Source organism: Bombina bombina, chromosome 5, assembly GCF_027579735.1.
Source record: "Bombina bombina isolate aBomBom1 chromosome 5, aBomBom1.pri, whole genome shotgun sequence".
Lineage (NCBI taxonomy): Eukaryota > Metazoa > Chordata > Amphibia > Anura > Bombinatoridae > Bombina > Bombina bombina.
The window spans coordinates 677,481,395-677,501,339 of NC_069503.1; the positions used below are offsets into that span (position 1 = coordinate 677,481,395).

The 19,945-nt window shown below is 42.4% G+C and overlaps 1 protein-coding gene across 4 annotated transcripts in view; it reads left to right on the forward strand.

The window, feature by feature from the left end:
- The window catches only part of ZCCHC2 (zinc finger CCHC-type containing 2), a 228,741-nt gene that overhangs the window by 141,100 nt on the left and 67,696 nt on the right, over positions 1–19,945 (forward strand). For all 4 annotated transcript variants that reach the window (XM_053714634.1, XM_053714637.1, XM_053714636.1 and 1 more), the window contains exon 5: positions 12,052–12,164. In XM_053714634.1, the coding sequence (XP_053570609.1) occupies positions 12,052–12,164 (113 nt within the window). The remainder of the gene's footprint in view (positions 1–12,051; positions 12,165–19,945) is intronic.

Below are 19,945 nucleotides of genomic sequence, written 5' to 3' on the forward strand. Positions count from 1 at the left end.
TCTAAATTCCTGCCGTGTTCTTTATTCTAATTCTCGCCCTTCAGTGGCTCAGTGTATGGAAGTAATCGGCTTAATGGTAGCGGCAATGGACATAGTGCCGTTTGCCCGCCTACATCTCAGACTGCTGCAACTCTGCATGCTCAGTCAGTGGAATGGAGATTACAATGATTTGTCCCCTCTACTAAATCTGGATCAAGAGACCAGAGATTCTCTTCTCTGGTGGCTATCTCGGGTCCATCTGTCCAAGGGTATGACCTTTCGCAGGCCAGATTGGACAATAGTAACGACAGATGCCAGCCTTCTGGGCTGGGGTGCAGTCTGGAACTCCCTGAAGGCTCGTGGACTCAGGAGGAGGCACTCCTTCCGATAAACATTCTGGAACTAAGAGCGATATACAATGCTCTTCAGGCTTGGCCTCAGCTTGCTGCGTCAGGTTCATCAGATTTCAGTCGGACAGTATCACGACTGTAGCCTACATCAACCAAGGGGGAACAAGGAGTTCCCTAGCAATGTTGGAGGTTTCAAAAATAATTCTATGGGCAGAGGTTCACTCTTGCCATCTATCTGCTATTCATATCCCAGGGGTAGAGAACTGGGAGGCGGATTTTCTAAGTCGGCAGACTTTTCATCCGGGGGAGTGGGAACTCCATCCGGAGGTGTTTGCACAGTTGATTCAATTTTGGGGCAAACCAGAACTGGACCTCATGGCGTCTCGTCAGAACGCCAAGCTTCCTTGTTACGGGTCCAGGTCCAGGGATCCCAAGGAAGCGCTGATAGATGCTCTAGCAGCGCCTTGGTCCTTCAACTTGGCTTATGTGTTTCCACCGTTTCCTCTGCTCCCTGGTCTGATTGCCAAGATCAAGCAGGAGAGAGCTTCTGTCATTTTGATAGCACCTGCGTGGCCACGCAGGACTTGGTATGCAGATCTGGTGGACATGTCATCCCTTCCACCATGGACTCTGCCGCTGAGGCAGGACCTTCTTCTTCAGGGTCCTTTCAACCATCCAAATCTAATTTCTCTGCGTCTGACTGCTTGGAGATTGAACGCTTGATTTTATCAAAACGTGGTTTCTCCGAGTCGGTCATTGATACCTTAATTTAGGCTCTAAAGCCTGTCACCAGGAAAATCTATCATAAGATATGGTGTGAATATCTTCATTGGTGTGAATCCAAGGGTTACTCATGGAGTAAAGTCAGGATTCCCAGGATATTATCTTTTCTCCAAGAAGGATTGGAGAAGGGATTGTCAGCTAGTTCCTTAAAGGGACAGATTCTGCTCAGTCTATTCTTTTGCACAAGCGTCTGGCGGATGTTCCAGACGTTCAGGCGTTTTGTCAGGCTTTAGTTAGAATCAAGCCTGTGTTTAAACCTGTTGCTCCGCCATGGAGTTTAAATTTAGTTCTTCAAGGTTTTCCGTTTGAACCTCTGCATTCCATAGATATCAAGCTTTTATCTTGGAAAGTTCTGTTTTTGGTAGCTATCTCTTCGCTCGACGAGTTTCAAAGTTATCTGCCTTACAGTGTGATTTCCCCTTATCTGATCTTCCATGCAGATAAGGTAGTTTTGCGTACCAAACCTGGGTTTCTTCCTAAGGTGGTATCTTATAAGAATATCAATCAGGAGATTGTTGTTCCGTCACTGTGTCCTAATCCTTCTTCAAAGAAGGAACGTCTATTACATAATCTTGACGTGGTTCGTACTTTAAAGTTTTATTTACAAGCTACTAAGGATTTTCGTCAAACATCAGCATTGTTTGTTGTTTACTCTGGACAGAGAAGAGGCCAAAAGGCTTCAGCAACTTCTCTTTCTTTTTGGTTAAGAAGTATAATCCGCTTAGTTTGAGACTGCTGGCCAGCAGCCTCCTGAAAGAATTACAGATCATTCCACTAGAGCGGTGGCTTCCACATGGGCTTTTAAAAATGAGGCTTCTGTTGAACAGATTTGTAAGGCGGCAACTTGGTCTTCGCTTCATACTTTTTCTAAATTCTACAAATTTGATGCTTTTGCTTCTTCGAAGGCTATTTTTGGGAGAAAGGTCTTACAGGAAGTGGTGCCTTCCGTTTAAGCGCCTGCCTTGTCCCTCCCTTCATCCGTGTCCTATAGCTTTGGTATTGGTATCCCACATGTAATGGATGAATCCGTGGACTGGATACACCTTACAAGAGAAAACAAAATTTATGCTTACCTGATAAATTTATTTCTCTTGTGGTGTATCCAGTCCACGGCCCGCCCTATCATTTTAAGGCAGGTGTTTTTTATTTTTAAACTACAGTCACCACTGCACCCTATAGTTTCTCCTTTCTCTTGCTTGTCTTCGGTCGAATGACTGGAGGTGGCAGTTAGGGGAGGAGCTATATAGACAGCTATGCTGTGGGTGATCCTCTTGCAGCTTCCTGTTGGGAAGGAGAATATCCCACAAGTAATGGATGAATCAGTGGACTGGATACACCACAAGAGAAATAAATTTATCAGGTAAGCATAAATTTCGTTTTTCTCCTACATTGGTGTGTCCGGTCCACGGCTTCATCCTTACTTGTGGGATATTCTCATTCCCTACAGGAAGTGGCAAAGAGAGCACACAGCAAAGCTGTCCATATAGTCCCCCCTCTAGCTCCACCCCCCAGTCATTCTCTTTGCCGCTCTGAACAAGTAGCATCTCCACGGGGGTGGTAAAGAGTATGTGGTGTTAGTTGTAGTTTTTTATTTCTTCTATCAAGTGTTTGTTATTTTAAAATAGTGCCGGCTTGTACTATTTACTCTACAGCAGAAAGTGATGAAGATTTCTGTTGAGAGGAGTAAGATTTTAGCACCAGTAACTAAAATCCATTGCTGTTCCCACGCAGGACTGTTGAAACCAGTCTGTTTGCAGGCTTAACTGCTTCAGGTATGATCAGTCATTTTTCTAACAAGACCATGTTAATGCTAGAAGACTGTCAGAAATTCCCTCTGGGATAGGTAAGCCATTTTTTTCTTAGACTCTGTAATAAAATGATGGCTTATATTTAGGGCTCTATGCTAGTTGACACTATTGTGGGCTTTAAAATCGATTGCTTTTTAGCATGTTTTTCACTATAAATAAGGTGTTTTTTTCAGACTTTAAAACACTTTTGGGGTTTAATTTCGGCCTGGCACTTATTTGGATACCTAAATCTAGTCAGAAAGGCCCCTTCACTCTGGAAGGAAGAGGGAGGAGGCCTCATTTTCAGGCCTCAATTGCGCAGTTGTTTTTTGCCTAGGCAGTCCATGCAGCTTCATGTGGGATCAGAAAAGACTCCAGAGAGGCTTATTTCCTACTAAAATAATCCCTAGGAAGGTAATGGGCTACAGTGGAAGCTGTGGCTAGTACTGTAGTGTTTTAACCTGTTAATAACTGTTATTAGCTCCGGTTTGGGCATTAAGTGGTTAATTGGTCTGAAAATTTGTGTGCAATCTTTTCAAAGCATTAAGACTCTGTGGTGAAAATTTCATAGTTTGTTTATTTCATGGTTTTTTGATTTTTCAATAATAAAGTGTGCACTTTTATTATTTAAAGAGACAGTAACGTTTTTGTCAAAAATTATTTTTATTGCATTGTAGTTCTGTTTAAGTTTGTCAAACATGTCTGACCCTTCAGATAACCTATGTTCTGTATGTCCAAAGGCCAGGTGGTTCCCCCATTAAATTTATGTGTGAAGTGTGCCATAGCGTCCAAACAGCTTAAGGACAGTGCAATCACACTTAAAAATATAGCCCAAGATGATTATTTAGCTGAAGGTAGTGAAGATAGCTTGCTTTCCTCTCCTTCTGTGTCAACACCAGCTATGCCCACGCAGGCGATGCCCAGTACATCTAGCGCACCAATTGCGATTACTATGCAACAGTTAGCGGCAGTAATGGATAATTCTCTCTCTCAGCATTTTTATCCAAACTGCCAGCTTTTCCTAGGAAGCGTGATTGCTCAGTTTTAAACACAGACAATGAGCAAGCAGACGCAGAGGATAATTTATCTGTAGTGCCCTCACATCAATCTGACTTGGCGGTGAGGGAGGGCCTGTCTGAGGGAGAAATTACTGACAGGAAAAGTTTCTCAGCAGGTAGAGCCTGATACCATAACATTTAAATTTAAGCTAGAACACCTCCGCGCCCTACTTAAGGAGGTCCTAGTTGCACTTGATTGTGATCCTTTGGTGATCCCAGAAAAATTGTGTAAAATGGACAAATTCCTAGAGGTCCCAGTACACACTGATGCGTTTCCGATACCTAAGATGGCGGATATCGTGTCTAAGGAGTGGGAGAAGCCAGGTGTACCTTTTGTTCCCCCTCCTATATTTTAGAAAATGTTCCCAATTGTTGACCCTAGAAGGGACGCGTGGCAGACGGTCCCCAAGGTAGAGGGGGCAGTTTCAACGCTAGCTAAGCGCATGACTATACCAATAGAAGACAGTTGCGCTTTCAAAGAATAAAAAATTAGGTTTACTTAAGATAATTTTTGTTTTACAAGGTTTCCTTCTTCGACCAATTTCCTGCATTATTCCTGTAACTACTGCAGCGGCTTTTTAGTTTGAGAAACTGGAAAACTCGCTCCAGAAGGAGACTTCTTATGTCAAAGTCATGGATAGAATTCACGCCCTAAAGCTGGCTAATTCTTTCATCACAGATGCCGCTTTGCAAGTAGCTAAACTAGCTGCGAAAAATTCTGGTTTTGCCATCGTGGCGCGCAGAGTGCTTTGGCTAAAATCATGGTCGGCTGATGGGTCGTCCAAAACAAAATTGCTTAATATTCCTTTCAAGGCTAAGACCCTATTCGGGCCAGATTTGAAAGAGATTATTTCAGATATCACTGGGAAAGGGCCATGCCCTTCCACAAGGTAGAGCCTTCAAGGCTAAAAACAAGACCAATTTTCGTTCCTTTCGCAACTTCAGGAACGGACCTGCTTCAACCTCTACAGCTACTAAGCAAGAGGGTAACTCTTACCAGCCCAAGCCAACATGGAAACCTTTGCAGGGCTGGAACAAGGGTAAACAGGCCAAGAAGCCTGCTGTTGCTACCAAGACAGCATGAAAGGGTAGCCCGATCCGGGACCGGATCTAGTAGGGGGCAGACTTTCTCTCTTTGCTCAGGCTTGGGCAAGAGATGTTCCGGACCCCTTGGCACTAGAAATTGTCTCTCAGGGGTACCTTCTAGAGTTCAAAGACCTTTCCCCAAGGGGAAGGTTCCTCATGTCTCACTTATCTTTAGGCAGATAAGGAAACAGGCATTCTTACTTTTTACTCAAACCTGTTTGTAGTTCCCAAAAAGGAGGGAACGTTCAGGCCAATTCTGGATTTAAAGATCCTAAACAAATTCCTCAAAGTTCCATCATTCAAAATGGAAACAATTCGAACAATTTTACCAATGATCCAGGAGGATCAATACACGACTTCCGTGGACCTAAAGGATGCATACCTGCATATTCCTATCCACAAAAATCACCATCAGTTCTTAAGGTTCGCCTTTCTGGACAAGCATTACCAGTTCGTGGCTCTTCCTTTTGGGTTAGCCACCGCTCCCAGAATTTTCACAAAGGTGCTAGGGTCCCTTCTAGCGGTACTAAGACCGCGGGGCATTGCAGTAGCACCTTACCTGGACGACATCCAGGCGTCGTCTTTTCCCAGAGCCAAGGCTCATACAGATATTGTTCTTGCCTTCCTAAGGTCTCACGGGTGGAAGGTGAACGTAGAAAAAAAGTTCTCTGTCCCCGGTCACAAGGGTTCCTTTCCTGGGAACAATAATAGACTCGGTAGAAATGAAAATCTTTCTGACGGAGGTCAGGAAGTCAAAACTTTCAAATGCTTGTCAAGTTCTTCACGCCATTCCTCAGCCGTCTGTGGCTCAGTGCATGGAGGTAATCGGTCTAATGGTTGCGGCAATGGACATAGTCCCGTTTGCCAGAATACATCTAAGACCACTGCAATTGTGCATGCTCAGGCAGTGGAATGGGGATTATGCAGATTTGTCTCCCCAGATACAAATGGACCAGAAAACCAGAGAATCGCTCCTCTGGTGGTTGTCTCGGGATCACCTGTCTCAGGGAATGAGTTTCCGCAGATCAGAGTGGATCATTGTCACGACCGACGCCAGTCTCTTAGGCTGGGGCGCGGTCTGGGACTCCCTGAAAGCTCAGGGTCTATGGTCTCGGGAAGAATCTCTTCTCCCGATAAACATTTTGGAACTGAGAGCGATATTCAATGCGCTCCTGGCTTGGCCTCAACTAGCGAAGGCCAAATTTATAAGATTTCAGTAGGACAACATGACGACTGTGGCGTACATCAATCATCAGGGAGGAACAAAGAGTTCCCTGGCGATGAGAGAAGTATCCAAGATAATCAAATGGGCGGAATATCACTCCTGCCATCTATCTGCAATTCACATCCCAGGAGTAGACAACTGGGAGGCGGATTATTTGAGTCGTCAGACTTTCCATCCGGGGGAGTGGGAACTTCACCCAGAGGTCTTTGCCCAGTTAACTCAACTATGGGGCATTCCAGATATGGATCTGATGGCGTCTCGTCAGAACTCCAAGGTTCCACGCTACGGGTCCAGGTCCAGGGATCCCAAGGCGACATTGGTGGATGCATTAGTGGCGCCTTGGTCGTTCAATCTAGCTTATGTCTTTCCACCGTTTCCTCTCCTTCCCAGGCTAGTAGCCAGGATCAAACAGGAGAAGGCTTCGGTGATTCTAATAGTTCCTGCGTGGCCACGCAGGACATGGTATGCAGACCTGGTGAATATGTCATCGGTTCCACCATGGAAGCTACCTTTGAGACAGGACCTTCTAGTACAAGGTCCATTCGAACATTCAAACCTAGTTTCTATGCAACTGACTGCTTGGAGATTGAACGCTTGATCCTATCTAAGCGTGGGTTTTCGGAATCTGTTATAGATACTCTGGTTCAGGCCAGAAAGCCTGTGACCAGGAAAATTTACCATAAGATATGGCAAAAATATCTCTGTTGGTGCGAATCCAAGGGTTACTCATGGAGTAAAATTAAGATTCCAAGAATACTTTCCTTTCTCCAAGAGGGATTGGAGAATGGTCTGTCAGCTAGTTCTCTAAAGGGACAGATATCTGCTCCGTCTGTTTTGTTGCTCAAACGTCTGGCAGCCGTGTCAGATGTTCAAGCGTTTGTACAGGCGTTAGTCAGAATCAAGTCTGTCTACAGACCTGTGACTATCCATGGAGTCTAAACTTAGTTCTTTCAGTTCTTCAAGGGGTTCCGTTTGAACCTTTACATTCCATAGATATTAAGTTACTATCTTGGAAAGTTTTGTTTTTGGTTGCTATTTCTTCTGCTAGAAGAGTTTCTGAATTGTCTGCTTTGCAGTGTAATTCACCCTATCTGTTTTTTTCATACAGATAAGGTAGTTTTACGTACCAAGCCTGGTTCTCTTCCAAAAGTGGTTTCCAATAGGAATATTAACCAGGAAATAGTTGTTCCTTCTCTGTGTTCGAATCCAGTTTCGAAGAAGGAACGTTTGTTACATAATCTGGATGTGGTTCGTGCTTTAAAATTCTATTTAGAAGCAACAAAGGATTTCAGACAGACATCATCCTTGTTTGTCGTCTATTCTGGTAAGAGGAGAGGTCAGAAAGCTACTGCTACCTCTCTTTCCTTCTGGCTAAAAAGCATCATCCGATTGGCTTATGAGACTGTCGGACGGCAGCCTCCTGAACGAATTACAGCTCACTCTACTAGAGTTGTGGCTTCCACATGGGCTTTCAAGAATAAGGCTTCTGTTGAACAGATCTGTAAGGCAGCGACGTGGTCTTCTCTGCATACATTTGCCAAATTTTACAAATTCGATACTTATGCTTCTTCGGAGGCTATTTTTGGGAGAAAGGTTTTGCAAGCAGTTGTGCCTTCCATTTAGGTTACCTGACTTGTTCCCTCCCTTCATCCGTGTCCTAAAGCTTTGGTATTGGTTCCCACAAGTAAGGATGAAGCCGTGGACCGGACACACCAATGTAGGAGAAAACATAATTTATGTTTACCTGATAAATTTCTTTCTCCTACGGTGTGTCCGATCCACGGCCCGCCCTGGCTTTTAGTCAGGTTTAAAATTTTTGTTTCTTGTACAGTACAGTCACCACTGCACCCTATGGTTCTCCTTTTTCTCCTAACCGTCGGTCGAATGACTGGGGGGCGGAGCTAGAGGGGGGACTATATGGACAGCTTTGCTGTGTGCTCTCTTTGCCACTTCCTGTAGGGAATGAGAATATCCCACAAGTAAGGATGAAGCCGTGGACCGGACACACCGTAGGAGAAAGAAATTTATCAGGTAAACATAAATTCTGTTTTGTACATTTTTTGTTAGGTTTTTTTTAAATGTAAATTATTATTGGGGTTAATTTAGGGGGTGATAGATTAGTAGGGGGCTTAGTAATTTAAATTATTTTGCATTGTGGGGGTTGTCGGTTTAGGGGTTAATAGGTTAAGTTTATTGCGATGTGGGGGCTTGGTGGCTAAGGGGTTAATATTTTAATTTGCGGATTAGGGGTTAATAACTTTTGCAATGTGGGGGTTGGCGGTTTCGGTGTTTGATAATACTTTGTGTGGGAGGTTAGTTTTTTTTGTTTTTTTTTGTTCGTGCGGGCATTTACATGTTTTTTCGTTATATCGTGCTGGCTTTTGCGTGTTTTTTTTTTTTTGTTTTTGTTTTTTGGTTGTTTTTTAGGCTTCGGGTTTGCCTATGCTGCATCCAGGTGGATTCCGAAAATAGCAGGCTGGTGAAAGAATCCACCAAAGGTGGATTCTTTTGGCTGCCTTGCACAGCCAACATTCGTTTTGGCTGCCTCGCGCAGCCATCATTCGTTTGGCTGCCTTAGCAAATTTCATGTAGTAGCAAAGAGAAATAGCAAAGTGTCTTGATATCAAGGCATTGCTCACGCTTAGTCAGAATATATCCAGTGTCTAAACCAATTTCTCCTCTTTGGGACATTTTTTTTTTTTTAACAAGCTTTACAGGTTGCTCTTTTTGAACCTGCATGCTTTGGACATTAAGCTTCTGTCTTGTATTTTTTGTTGCTTTAGCAATATCTTCTGTTGACAGACTTTAAGTTTCTGCCCTTTCTTGTGAGCTTCCTTATCTTATTTTCATTACAATAGGACGGTTTTAAGGACTCACTATGATTTTTTTTTTTATTGATTTTTTTAAATTTAAACTAAAGTGATTTTGTTCAGATAACATCAATCAGGAGATTATAGCCCATCTCCTTGTCCTAATCCAAATAATTCATTTGATGGTCTCTTAATTTAGGTATTGTAAGAGTATTAGAATTCCACTTTCAAATTACAAAGGTTTTTAGACTATCCTTTATTTTATTTATATTTCAGTTCAGAGAGCTACATCAGTTTATTTAGCTTTTTGGCTACATTTCTTGATTACCAAGGTTTACTTGGAGGTGGAATAGTCTTACAAAAGGTTTTATTGTCCATTTCTCTTGTTAAGTGTGTTCAGTCCACGGGTCATCCATTACTTATGGGATATATTCTCCTTCCCAACAGGAAGTTGCAAGAGGATCACCCAAGCAGAGCTGCTATATAGCTCCTCCCCTCACATGTCATATCCAGTCATTCTCTTGCAACCCTCAACAATGAAGGAGGTCGCGAGAGGACCTGGAGTTTTTACTTAACTATTCTTCAATCAAAAGTTTGTTATTTTAAATGGCACCGGAGTGTGCTGTTTTTCTATCTCAGGCAGTATTTGGAAGAAGAAACTGCCTGCGTTCTTTATCTATGATCTTAGCAGGCGTAACTAAGATCCACTGGCTGTTCTCGACATTCTGAGGAGTGGGGTAACTTCAGAAACTGGGAATAGCATGCGGGGTCCTCCGCAAATGAGGTATGTGCAGTACTTTATTTTCTGGGAATGGAATTGACTAAGAAAATACTGCTGTTACCATATGATGCAAGTACAGCCTTAAATGCAGTAGTAGCAACTGGTATCAGGCTGATAAATGTATGCGCAGTTGAGTTATATTCTAGGGACTAGAATTTGACTGAGAAAATACTGTTAACACTGAAATAATACTTAAGCCTTCTCTGCAGTGGTAGCGACTGGTAGCAGGCTTAGTGATAGCTTTGCATGACATTGACAAATGTTGTTTTTAATAAAACGTTTACTGGCATGTTATTCGTTTTTGTGAGGTACTTTGGTGATAAATCGCTTTGGGCATGATTTTATTCCACATGGCTAACATATTTTTCTGCATGGAAACCGTTATATCAGGGCTCCCACTGTTGTGATTGGAGTGGGAGGGCCCGTGTTTTTGCGCCTTGTTGCGCAGTTAAAATTATTGCACAGTCTTTCTGCTTCTTCCTCCTTGATCCAGGACGTCTCTAGAGAGCTCAGGGGTCTGCAAATTTCATTTGTGAGGGAGGTAATCAGTCACAGCAGATCTGTGACAGTGTGCTGACTGTGATTAAAAGCGTTAAATCTTAATTGATATCTGTTTTATCCGTTTTGGGTATTGAGGGGTTAATCATCCTTTTGCTAATGGGTGCAATCCTCTGCTAATAATACACTTCTTGTTAAGAATTGTTTAATTATATCTGTATTTTTGAAGCGCTGCAGCGTTTTTTATATTGCTTGTAAACTTATTGAAGTGATTTCCAAGCTTGTTAGTTTCATTACTAAGTCTGTTTTAAACATGTCTGATTCAGAGGAAACGGTTTGTTCATCATGTTCAAAAGCCAATGTGGAGCCCAATAGAACGATGTGTACCAATTGTATTGATATTGCTTTGAATAAAAGTCAATCTGTACCGATAAAGAAATTATCACCAGACAACGAGGGGGAAGTTATGCCGCCTAACTCTCCTCACGTGTCAGTACCTGCATCTCCCGCTTGGGAGATGCGTAGGATTGAAACACCTAGTACATCTAGGCCCTTACAAATCACTTTCGCTTCTTCGGAGGCTGGTTTTGGGAGAAAGGTTCTACAGGCAGTGGTTCCTTCTGTTTAATGTTCCTGCCTTGTCCCTCCCATCATCCGTGTACTTAGCTTTGGTATTGGTATCCCATAAGTAATGGATGACCCGTGGACTGAACACACTTAACAAGAGAAAACATAATTTATGCTTACCTGATAAATTTATTTCTCTTGTAGTGTGTTCAGTCCACGGCCCGCCCTGTCTTTTTCAGGCAGGTTCTAAATTTTAAAATTATAACTCCAGTCACCACTGCACCTTATAGTTTTTCCTTTCTCGTCTTGTTTCGGTCGAATGACTGGATATGACATGTGAGGGGAGGAGCTATATAGCAGCTCTGCTTGGGTGATCCTCTTGCAACTTCCTGTTGGGAAGGAGAATATATCCCATAAGTAATGGATGACCCGTGGACTGAACACACTACAAGAGAAATAAATTTATCAGGTAAGCATAAATTATGTTTTTTCTAGATCAATTTCCTCATTTTGGATTTTCAAGAATGAGGCTTGTATTGAATAAATTTCCAAGGCAGCAACACATTTCTCTAAATTCTACAGCTTTGATGTGTGTATTTTTCAGGCAGCAGCATCTATTAATTAGGTGCACGCCTTGAACATGTTTCAGATGCATGCAATTTTAATCAACTTTCTAATTTACTCCTATTTTTCTTAATTATCTTTCTATCTTTATTTGCAAAGCAAGAATGTAAGCTTAGGAGCCGGGCCATTTTTGGTTTAGCACCCTGGATAGCGCTTGCTGATTGCAAGCACTATCCAAGGTCTGAACCAAAAATGGGCTGGCTCCTTACCTTAGATTCCTGCTTTTTCAAGATAGCAAGAGAATGAAGAAAAGTGTATTATAGGAGTAAATCAGAAAGTTGCTTAAAATTGAATGCTCTGTCTGAATTATGGAAGAAAAAAATTGGGTTTAGTATTCCTTTCATTTTAATTACTCCTCCAATGTTTTTGAGCAGCATAAAACATGGCATGTTACTAGTCTGATTTGCAAGTTACTTTGAATAGTTTTCATGTGCTATATTCTACATTATTTAATAATAAGCCTAGTGCTATCATTTTATCATAATTTCTTTTTTTCTTTTTAGCTTCCAAAGGAGTTTTCCAGTGAATCTTTTGACAAGACCATTTTGTGTGCACTTAACCAGGGTTTCCAAACAAGGGAAGACCGTTCACCCCCTGATTTGGAGCCTATAGTCAGGTAATTTATATTAAATACCCATTGAATCCAATTTATGTATAATTAAACTTTCCTTCCATAGTGGAAAAAGCAATCTCCCTTCCCATTGAATAAAATTTAGTTTTTGCATATTTCTTATGATGGTTGAGAGTCCATGAGCCTTTACAAGTGTTATTAAATTCCCACCACTAGGAGGAGGCAAAGTATCGCAAACAAGAGCTTTTAGCCCCTCCCACCTCCCTGTACTACTCAGATTTGTTCTTTGCCTCCAAGGAAGAAGGTGAAGATTTAGAGATGTAACCGTTTCTATGTTGACAAGGGTTTTCAGACCTATGTCAATCCTATTACCTCTGGTTTCCTTACTCTAGATACTGGGGTATAGTAGTACTAAGTTGTTTTCGGCACAATATTTACCTATGGAATTTCAGCTATAGCTCCCCTCAGGTTCGCAAGGACATGTTTTTGAACTTTGCCCATTAATACTGATCCTTTAGAGGGTAGATCCTCTGATCACTTATTTAAATGTATATTCTGTTACTCCTTCAGCTTAACTGTGTATCTTATGTAAGGATCACATTATACATTTGAACCAGTGTAATGCTTTGCTTGCCACTAAAGGAGTCTGCCCTTCCTTTGTTTGCACAGTCAGGGGAGTTCTTCAGATTCTGTTCCAGGATCTGAGATGTTGGCTTCCATTTCTCCTCCAACCAAGCGCAACAGAGTCTCTGATAAACCACTTTTAAATGAAATTCCCAGCTCTTTTGAATTTATCATATCCAGAACTGCTAGGCAGCTTTTTGCAGATTCTGATTCTAACTCTTCAGCTCTATCTTCTGAGGCAGAATTGCTTTGAAAGTCAGACTCGGATCAAGGTACTGAATCTTCTACTTTTATGGTTAATATTTTACATCTTAGGACTCTCTTAAAGGAGGGGCTAAATACGGTTCAGGTAAAGGATCTTAAGCTTACGGACTCAAAGTCCATTTAACAATTGGATTTGATTTTTAATCTGTGTTTTAAGACCCCAGAGGTTTTTTCTGTTCTTGAGGTGCTAACTGGATCATAACTAAGTGATGATCCAAACCTGGTCTTCCTTTCCCACCATCTTCTACATTGAAATAGATGTTCCCTTTATTTCTTTCATGTAATTAGCAAGAGTCCATGAGCTAGTGACGTATGGGATATACATTCCTACCAGGAGGGGCAAAGTTTCCCAAACCTCAAAATGCCTATGAATACACCCCTCACTACACCCACAAATCAGTTTTACAAACTTTGCCTCCTATGGAGGTGGTGAAGTAAGTTTGTGCTAGATTCTACGTTGATATGCGCTCCGCAGCATGTTGGAGCCCGGTTTTCCTCTCAGCGTGCAGTGAATGTCAGAGGGATGTGAGGAGAGTATTGCCTATTTGAATTCAATGATCTCCTTCTACGGGGTCTATTTCATAGGTTCTCTGTTATTGGTCGTAGAGATTCATCTCTTACCTCCCTTTTCAGATCGACGATATACTCTTATATATACCATTACCTCTACTGATTCTCGTTTCAGTACTGGTTTGGCTTTCTACTACTTGTAGATGAGTGTCCTGGGGTAAGCAAGTCTTATTTTCTGTGACACTCTAAGCTATGGTTGGGCACTTTTATATAAAGTTCTAAATATATGTGTTCAAACATTTATTTGCCTTGACTCAGGATGTTCAACATTCCTTATTTCAGACAGTCAGTTTCATATTTGGGATAATGCATATGAATTAATCATTTATTTTTTATTTTTTTTTCTTACCTTAAAATTTGACTTTTTCCCTGTGGGCTGTTAGGCTCGTGGGGGCTGAAAATGCTTCATTTCTCTTGTTAAGTGTATCCAGTCCACGGATCATCCATTACTTATGGGATATTAACTCCTCCCCAACAGGAAGTGCAAGAGGATTCACCCAGCAGAGCTGCTATATAGCTCCTCCCCTAACTGCCATTACCAGTCATTCTCTTGCACCCAACGAATAGATAGGATGTGTGAGAGGACTGTGGTGATTATACTTAGTTTCATACCTTCAATCAAAAGTTTGTTATTTTATAATAGCACCGGAGTGTGTTATTCCTTCTCTGGTAGAATTTGAAGAAGAATCTACCTGAGTTTTTCTATGATTTTAGCCGGAGTAGTTAAGATCATATTGCTGTTTCTCGGCCATCTGAGGAGAGGTAAACTTCAGATCAGGGGACAGCGGGCAGATTAATCTGCAAAGAGGTATGTAGCAGCTTATTATTTTCTGACAATGGAATTGATGAGAAAATTCTGCCATACCGATATAATGTAAACTCAGCCTTAAATGCAGTAGCAGCAACTGGTATCAGGCTGTCATGTATGTATATTTTACACTTCAGTATTCTGGGGAATGGCACTTCACTGGAATTATACTGTATGATAAAACTTTAGCCTAATTTGCAGGGACTAGCAACAGGCTTTTTAATAACACTCAATTTATTAATGTTAAACGTTTTTTGCTGGCATGTAAAATCGTTTAATTTTCTGAGGTACTGGGTGAAAAAATGTTTTGGGCACTATTTTTTTCCACTTGGCAGTCATTTTATTTAATTTATGACAGTTTACTGATCTCTCTCACTGTTATGTTATGTTAGTTATCCTTTGCTAATGGGAGCAATCCTTTGCTATAATTGTGTTTTTTACAAAGATTTGATGCTATAACTTTTCAGTTTATTAATTTTCAACTGTCATAACTTTTTCTGTGCTTCTTATAGGCACAGTACGTTTTCATATTATAGTAAATTACTTGAAAAGTATTTCCAAGTTGCTAGTTTATTTGCTAGTGTGTTAAACATGTCTGATTCAGAGGAAGATATCTGTGCTATATGTGCTAAAGCCAAAGTGGAGCCCAATAGAAATTTATGTACTAACTGTATTGATGCTACTTTAAATAAAAGTCAATCTGTACAAATTGAACATATTTCACCAAACAACGAGGGGAGAGTTATGCCGACTAACTCGCCTCACGTGTCAGTACCTGCATCTCCCGCTCGGGAGGTGCGTGATATTGTAGCGCCGAGTACATCTGGGCGGCCATTACAAATCACATTACAGGATATGGCTACTGTTATGACTGAAGTTTTGGCTAAATTACCAGAACTAAGAGGTAAGCGTGATCACTCTGGGGTGAGAACAGAGTGCGCTGATAATATTAGGGCCATGTCAGACACTGCGTCACAATTTGCAGAACATGAGGACGGAGAGCTTCATTCTGCGGGTGACGGTTCTGATCCAAACAAACTGGATTCAGATATTTCAAATTTTAAATTTAAGCTGGAAAACCTCCGTGTATTACTAGGGGAGGTGTTAGCGGCTCTGAATGATTGTAACACAGTTGCAATACCAGAGAAAATGTGTAGGTTGGATAAATATTTTGCGGTACCGGCGAGTACTGACGTTTTTCCTATACCTAAGAGACTTACTGAAATTGTTACTAAGGAGTGGGATAGACCCGGTGTGCCGTTCTCACCCCCTCCGATATTTAGAAAGATGTTTCCAATAGACGCCACCACACGGGACTTATGGCAAACGGTCCCTAAGGTGGAGGGAGCAGTTTCTACTTTAGCTAAGCGTACCACTATCCCGGTGGAGGATAGCTGTGCCTTATCAGATCCAATGGATAAAAAGTTAGAGGGTTACCTTAAGAAAATGTTTGTTCAACAAGGTTTTATATTGCAACCTCTTGCATGCATTGCGCGTGTCACGGCTGCAGCAGCATTTTGGTTTGAGTCTCTGGAAGAGACACTTGAATCAGCTCCATTAGATGAGATTACACACAAGCTTAAAGCCCTTAAGTTAGCTAACTCATTTATTTCAGATGCCGTAGTACATTTAACTAAACTTACGGCTAAGAATTCCGGATTCGCCATTCAGGCACGCAGAGCACTGTGGCTAAAATCCTGGTCAGCTGACGTTACTTCTAAATCTAAATTGCTTAATATACCTTTCAAAGGGCAGACCTTATTCGGGCCCGGGTTGAAAGAAATTATCGCTGACATTACAGGAGGTAAAGGCCATGCCCTGCCTCAAGACAGAGCCAAACCTAAGGCTAGACAGTCTAATTTTCGTTCCTTTCGTAATTTCAAAGCAGGAGCAGCATCAACTTCCTCTGCACCAAAACAGGAAGGAGCTGTTGCTCGCTACAGACAAGGCTGGAGACCTAACCAGTCCTGGAACAAGGGCAAGCAGGCCAGGAAACCTGCTGCTGCCCCTAAGACAGCATGAATCGAGGGCCCCCGATCCGGGAACGGATCTAGTGGGGGGCAGACTTTCTCTCTTCGCCCAGGCTTGGGCAAGAGATGTCCAGGATCCCTGGGCGTTAGAGATCATATCTCAGGGATACCTTCTAGACTTCAAATTCTCTCCCCCAAGAGGGAGATTTCATCTGTCAAGGTTGTCAACAAACCAAATAAAGAAAGAGGCGTTTCTACACTGCGTACAAGATCTTTTATTAATGGGAGTGATCCATCCGGTTCCGCGGTCGGAACAAGGACAAGGGTTTTACTCAAATCTGTTTGTGGTTCCCAAAAAAGAGGGAACTTTCAGGCCAATCTTGGATTTAAAGATCCTAAACAAATTCCTAAGAGTTCCATCGTTCAAAATGGAAACTATTCGGACAATTTTACCCATGATCCAAAAGGGTCAGTACATGACCACAGTGGATTTAAAGGATGCTTACCTTCACATACCGATTCACAAAGATCATTACCGGTATCTAAGGTTTGCCTTTCTAGACAGGCATTACCAGTTTGTAGCTCTTCCATTCGGATTGGCTACGGCTCCGAGAATCTTCACAAAGGTTCTGGGTGCTCTTCTGGCGGTACTAAGACCGCGAGGAATTGCGGTAGCTCCGTACCTAGACGACATTCTGATACAAGCTTCAAGCTTTCAAACTGCCAAGTCTCATACAGAGTTAGTACTGGCATTTCTAAGGTCGCATGGATGGAAGGTGAACGAAAAGAAGAGTTCTCTCTTTCCACTCACAAGAGTTCCCTTCTTGGGGACTCTTATAGATTCTGTAGAAATTAAGATTTACCTGACAGAAGACAGGTTAACAAAGCTTCAAAATGCATGCCGTGTCCTTCATTCCATTCAACACCCGTCAGTAGCTCAATGCATGGAGGTGATCGGCTTAATGGTAGCAGCAATGGACATAGTACCCTTTGCAGGCCTACATCTCAGACCGCTGCAATTGTGCATGCTAAGTCAGTGGAATGGGGATTACTCAGACTTGTCCCCTACTCTGAATCTTGATCAAGAGACCAGAAATTCTCTTCTATGGTGGCTTTCTCGGCCACATCTGTCCAGGGGGATGCCATTCAGCAGGCCGGACTGGACAATTGTAACAACAGACGCCAGCCTACTAGGTTGGGGCACTGTCTGGAATTCTCTGAAGGCTCAGGGACAATGGAATCAGGAGGAGAGTCTCCTACCAATAAACATTCTGGAATTGAGAGCAGTTCTCAATGCCCTTCTGGCTTGGCCCCAGTTAACAACTCGGGGGTTCATCAGGTTTCAGTCGGACAACATCACGACTGTAGCTTACATCAACCATCAGGGAGGGACAAGAAGCTCCCTAGCAATGATGGAAGTATCAAAGATAATTCGCTGGGCAGAGTCTCACTCTTGCCACCTGTCAGCAATCCACATCCCGGGAGTGGAGAACTGGGAGGCGGATTTCTTAAGTCGTCAGACTTTTCATCCGGGGGAGTGGGAACTTCATCCGGAGGTCTTTGCCCAAATACTTCGACGTTGGGGCAAACCAGAGATAGATCTCATGGCGTCTCGACAGAACGCCAAGCTTCCTCGTTACGGGTCCAGATCCAGGGATCTGGGAGCGGTTCTGATAGATGCTTTGACAGCACCTTGGACCTTCGGGATGGCTTATGTGTTTCCACCCTTCCCGATGCTTCCTCGATTGATTGCCAGAATCAAACAGGAGAGAGCATCAGTGATTCTAATAGCGCCTGCATGGCCACGCAGGACTTGGTATGCAGATCTAGTGGACATGTCATCCTGTCCACCTTGGTCGCTACCTCTGAAACAGGACCTTCTGATCCAGGGTCCCTTCAAACATCAAAATCTAATTTCTCTGAAGCTGACTGCTTGGAAATTGAACGCTTGATTTTATCAAAACGTGGTTTTTCTGAGTCAGTTATTGATACCTTAATACAGGCTAGGAAGCCTGTTACCAGAAAGATTTACCATAAGATATGGCTCAAATACTTATATTGGTGCGAATCCAAGAGTTACTCATGGAGTAAGGTTAGGATTCAGAGGATATTGTCTTTTCTACAAGAAGGTTTAGAAAAGGGTTTATCCGCTAGTTCCTTAAAGGGACAGATTTCAGCTCTGTCCATTCTTTTACACAAACGTCTGTCAGAAGTTCCGGACGTTCAAGCTTTTTGTCAGGCTTTAGCTAGGATCAAGCCTGTGTTTAAAACTGTTGCTCCACCATGGAGTTTGAACTTAGTTCTTAATGTTTTACAGGGGGTTCCGTTTGTACCCCTTCATTCCATTGATATCAAGTTGTTATCTTGGAAAGTTCTGTTTTTAATGGCGATTTCCTCGGCTCGAAGAGTCTCTGAGTTATCTGCCTTACATTGTGATTCTCCTTATCTGATTTTTCATTCAGACAAGGTAGTTCTGCGTACTAAACCTGGGTTCCTACCTAAGGTGGTCACTAACAGGAATATCAATCAAGAGATTGTGGTTCCATCTTTGTGTCCTAATCCTTCTTCGAAAAAGGAACGTCTGCTACACAATCTAGATGTAGTCCGTGCCCTGAAATTTTATCTACAGGCAACTAAGGATTTTCGACAAACGTCTTCCCTGTTTGTCGTTTATTCTGGTCAGAGGAGAGGTCAAAAAGCTTCGGCTACCTCTCTCTCCTTTTGGCTTCATAGCATAATACGGTTAGCCTATGAGACTGCTGGACAGCAGCCTCCTGAAAGAATTGCAGCACATTCTACTAGAGCTGTGGCTTCCACTTGGGCCTTTAAGAATGAGGCTTCTGTTGAACAGATTTGCAAGGCTGCAACTTGGTCTTCTCTTCATACTTTTTACAAATTTTACAAATTTGACACTTTTGCTTCTTCGGAGGCTGTTTTTGGGAGAAAGGTTCTTCAGGCAGTGGTTCCTTCCGTATAAAGAGCCTGCCTGTCCCTCCCTTCATCCGTGTACTTTAGCTTTGGTATTGGTATCCCATAAGTAATGGATGATCCGTGGACTGGATACACTTAACAAGAGAAAACATAATTTATGCTTACCTGATAAATTTATTTCTCTTGTAGTGTATCCAGTCCACGGCCCGCCCTGTCACTTTAAGGCAGGTAATTTTTCCATTAAACTACAGTCACCACTGCACCCTATGGTTTTCCTTTCTCTGCATGTTTTCGGTCGAATGACTGGTAATGGCAGTTAGGGGAGGAGCTATATAGCAGCTCTGCTGGTTGAATCCTCTTGCACTTCCTGTTGGGGAGGAGTTAATATCCCATAAGTAATGGATGATCCGTGGACTGGATACACTACAAGAGAAATAAATTTATCAGGTAAGCATAAATTATGTTTCTCCAACATAGGTGTGTCCGGTCCACGGCGTCATCCTTACTTGTGGGATATTCTCTTCCCCAACAGGAAATGGCAAAGAGCCCAGCAAAGCTGGTCACATGATCCCTCCTAGGCTCCGCCTACCCCAGTCATTCTCTTTGCCGTTGTACAGGCAACATCTCCACGGAGATGGCTTAGAGTTTTTTAGTGTTTA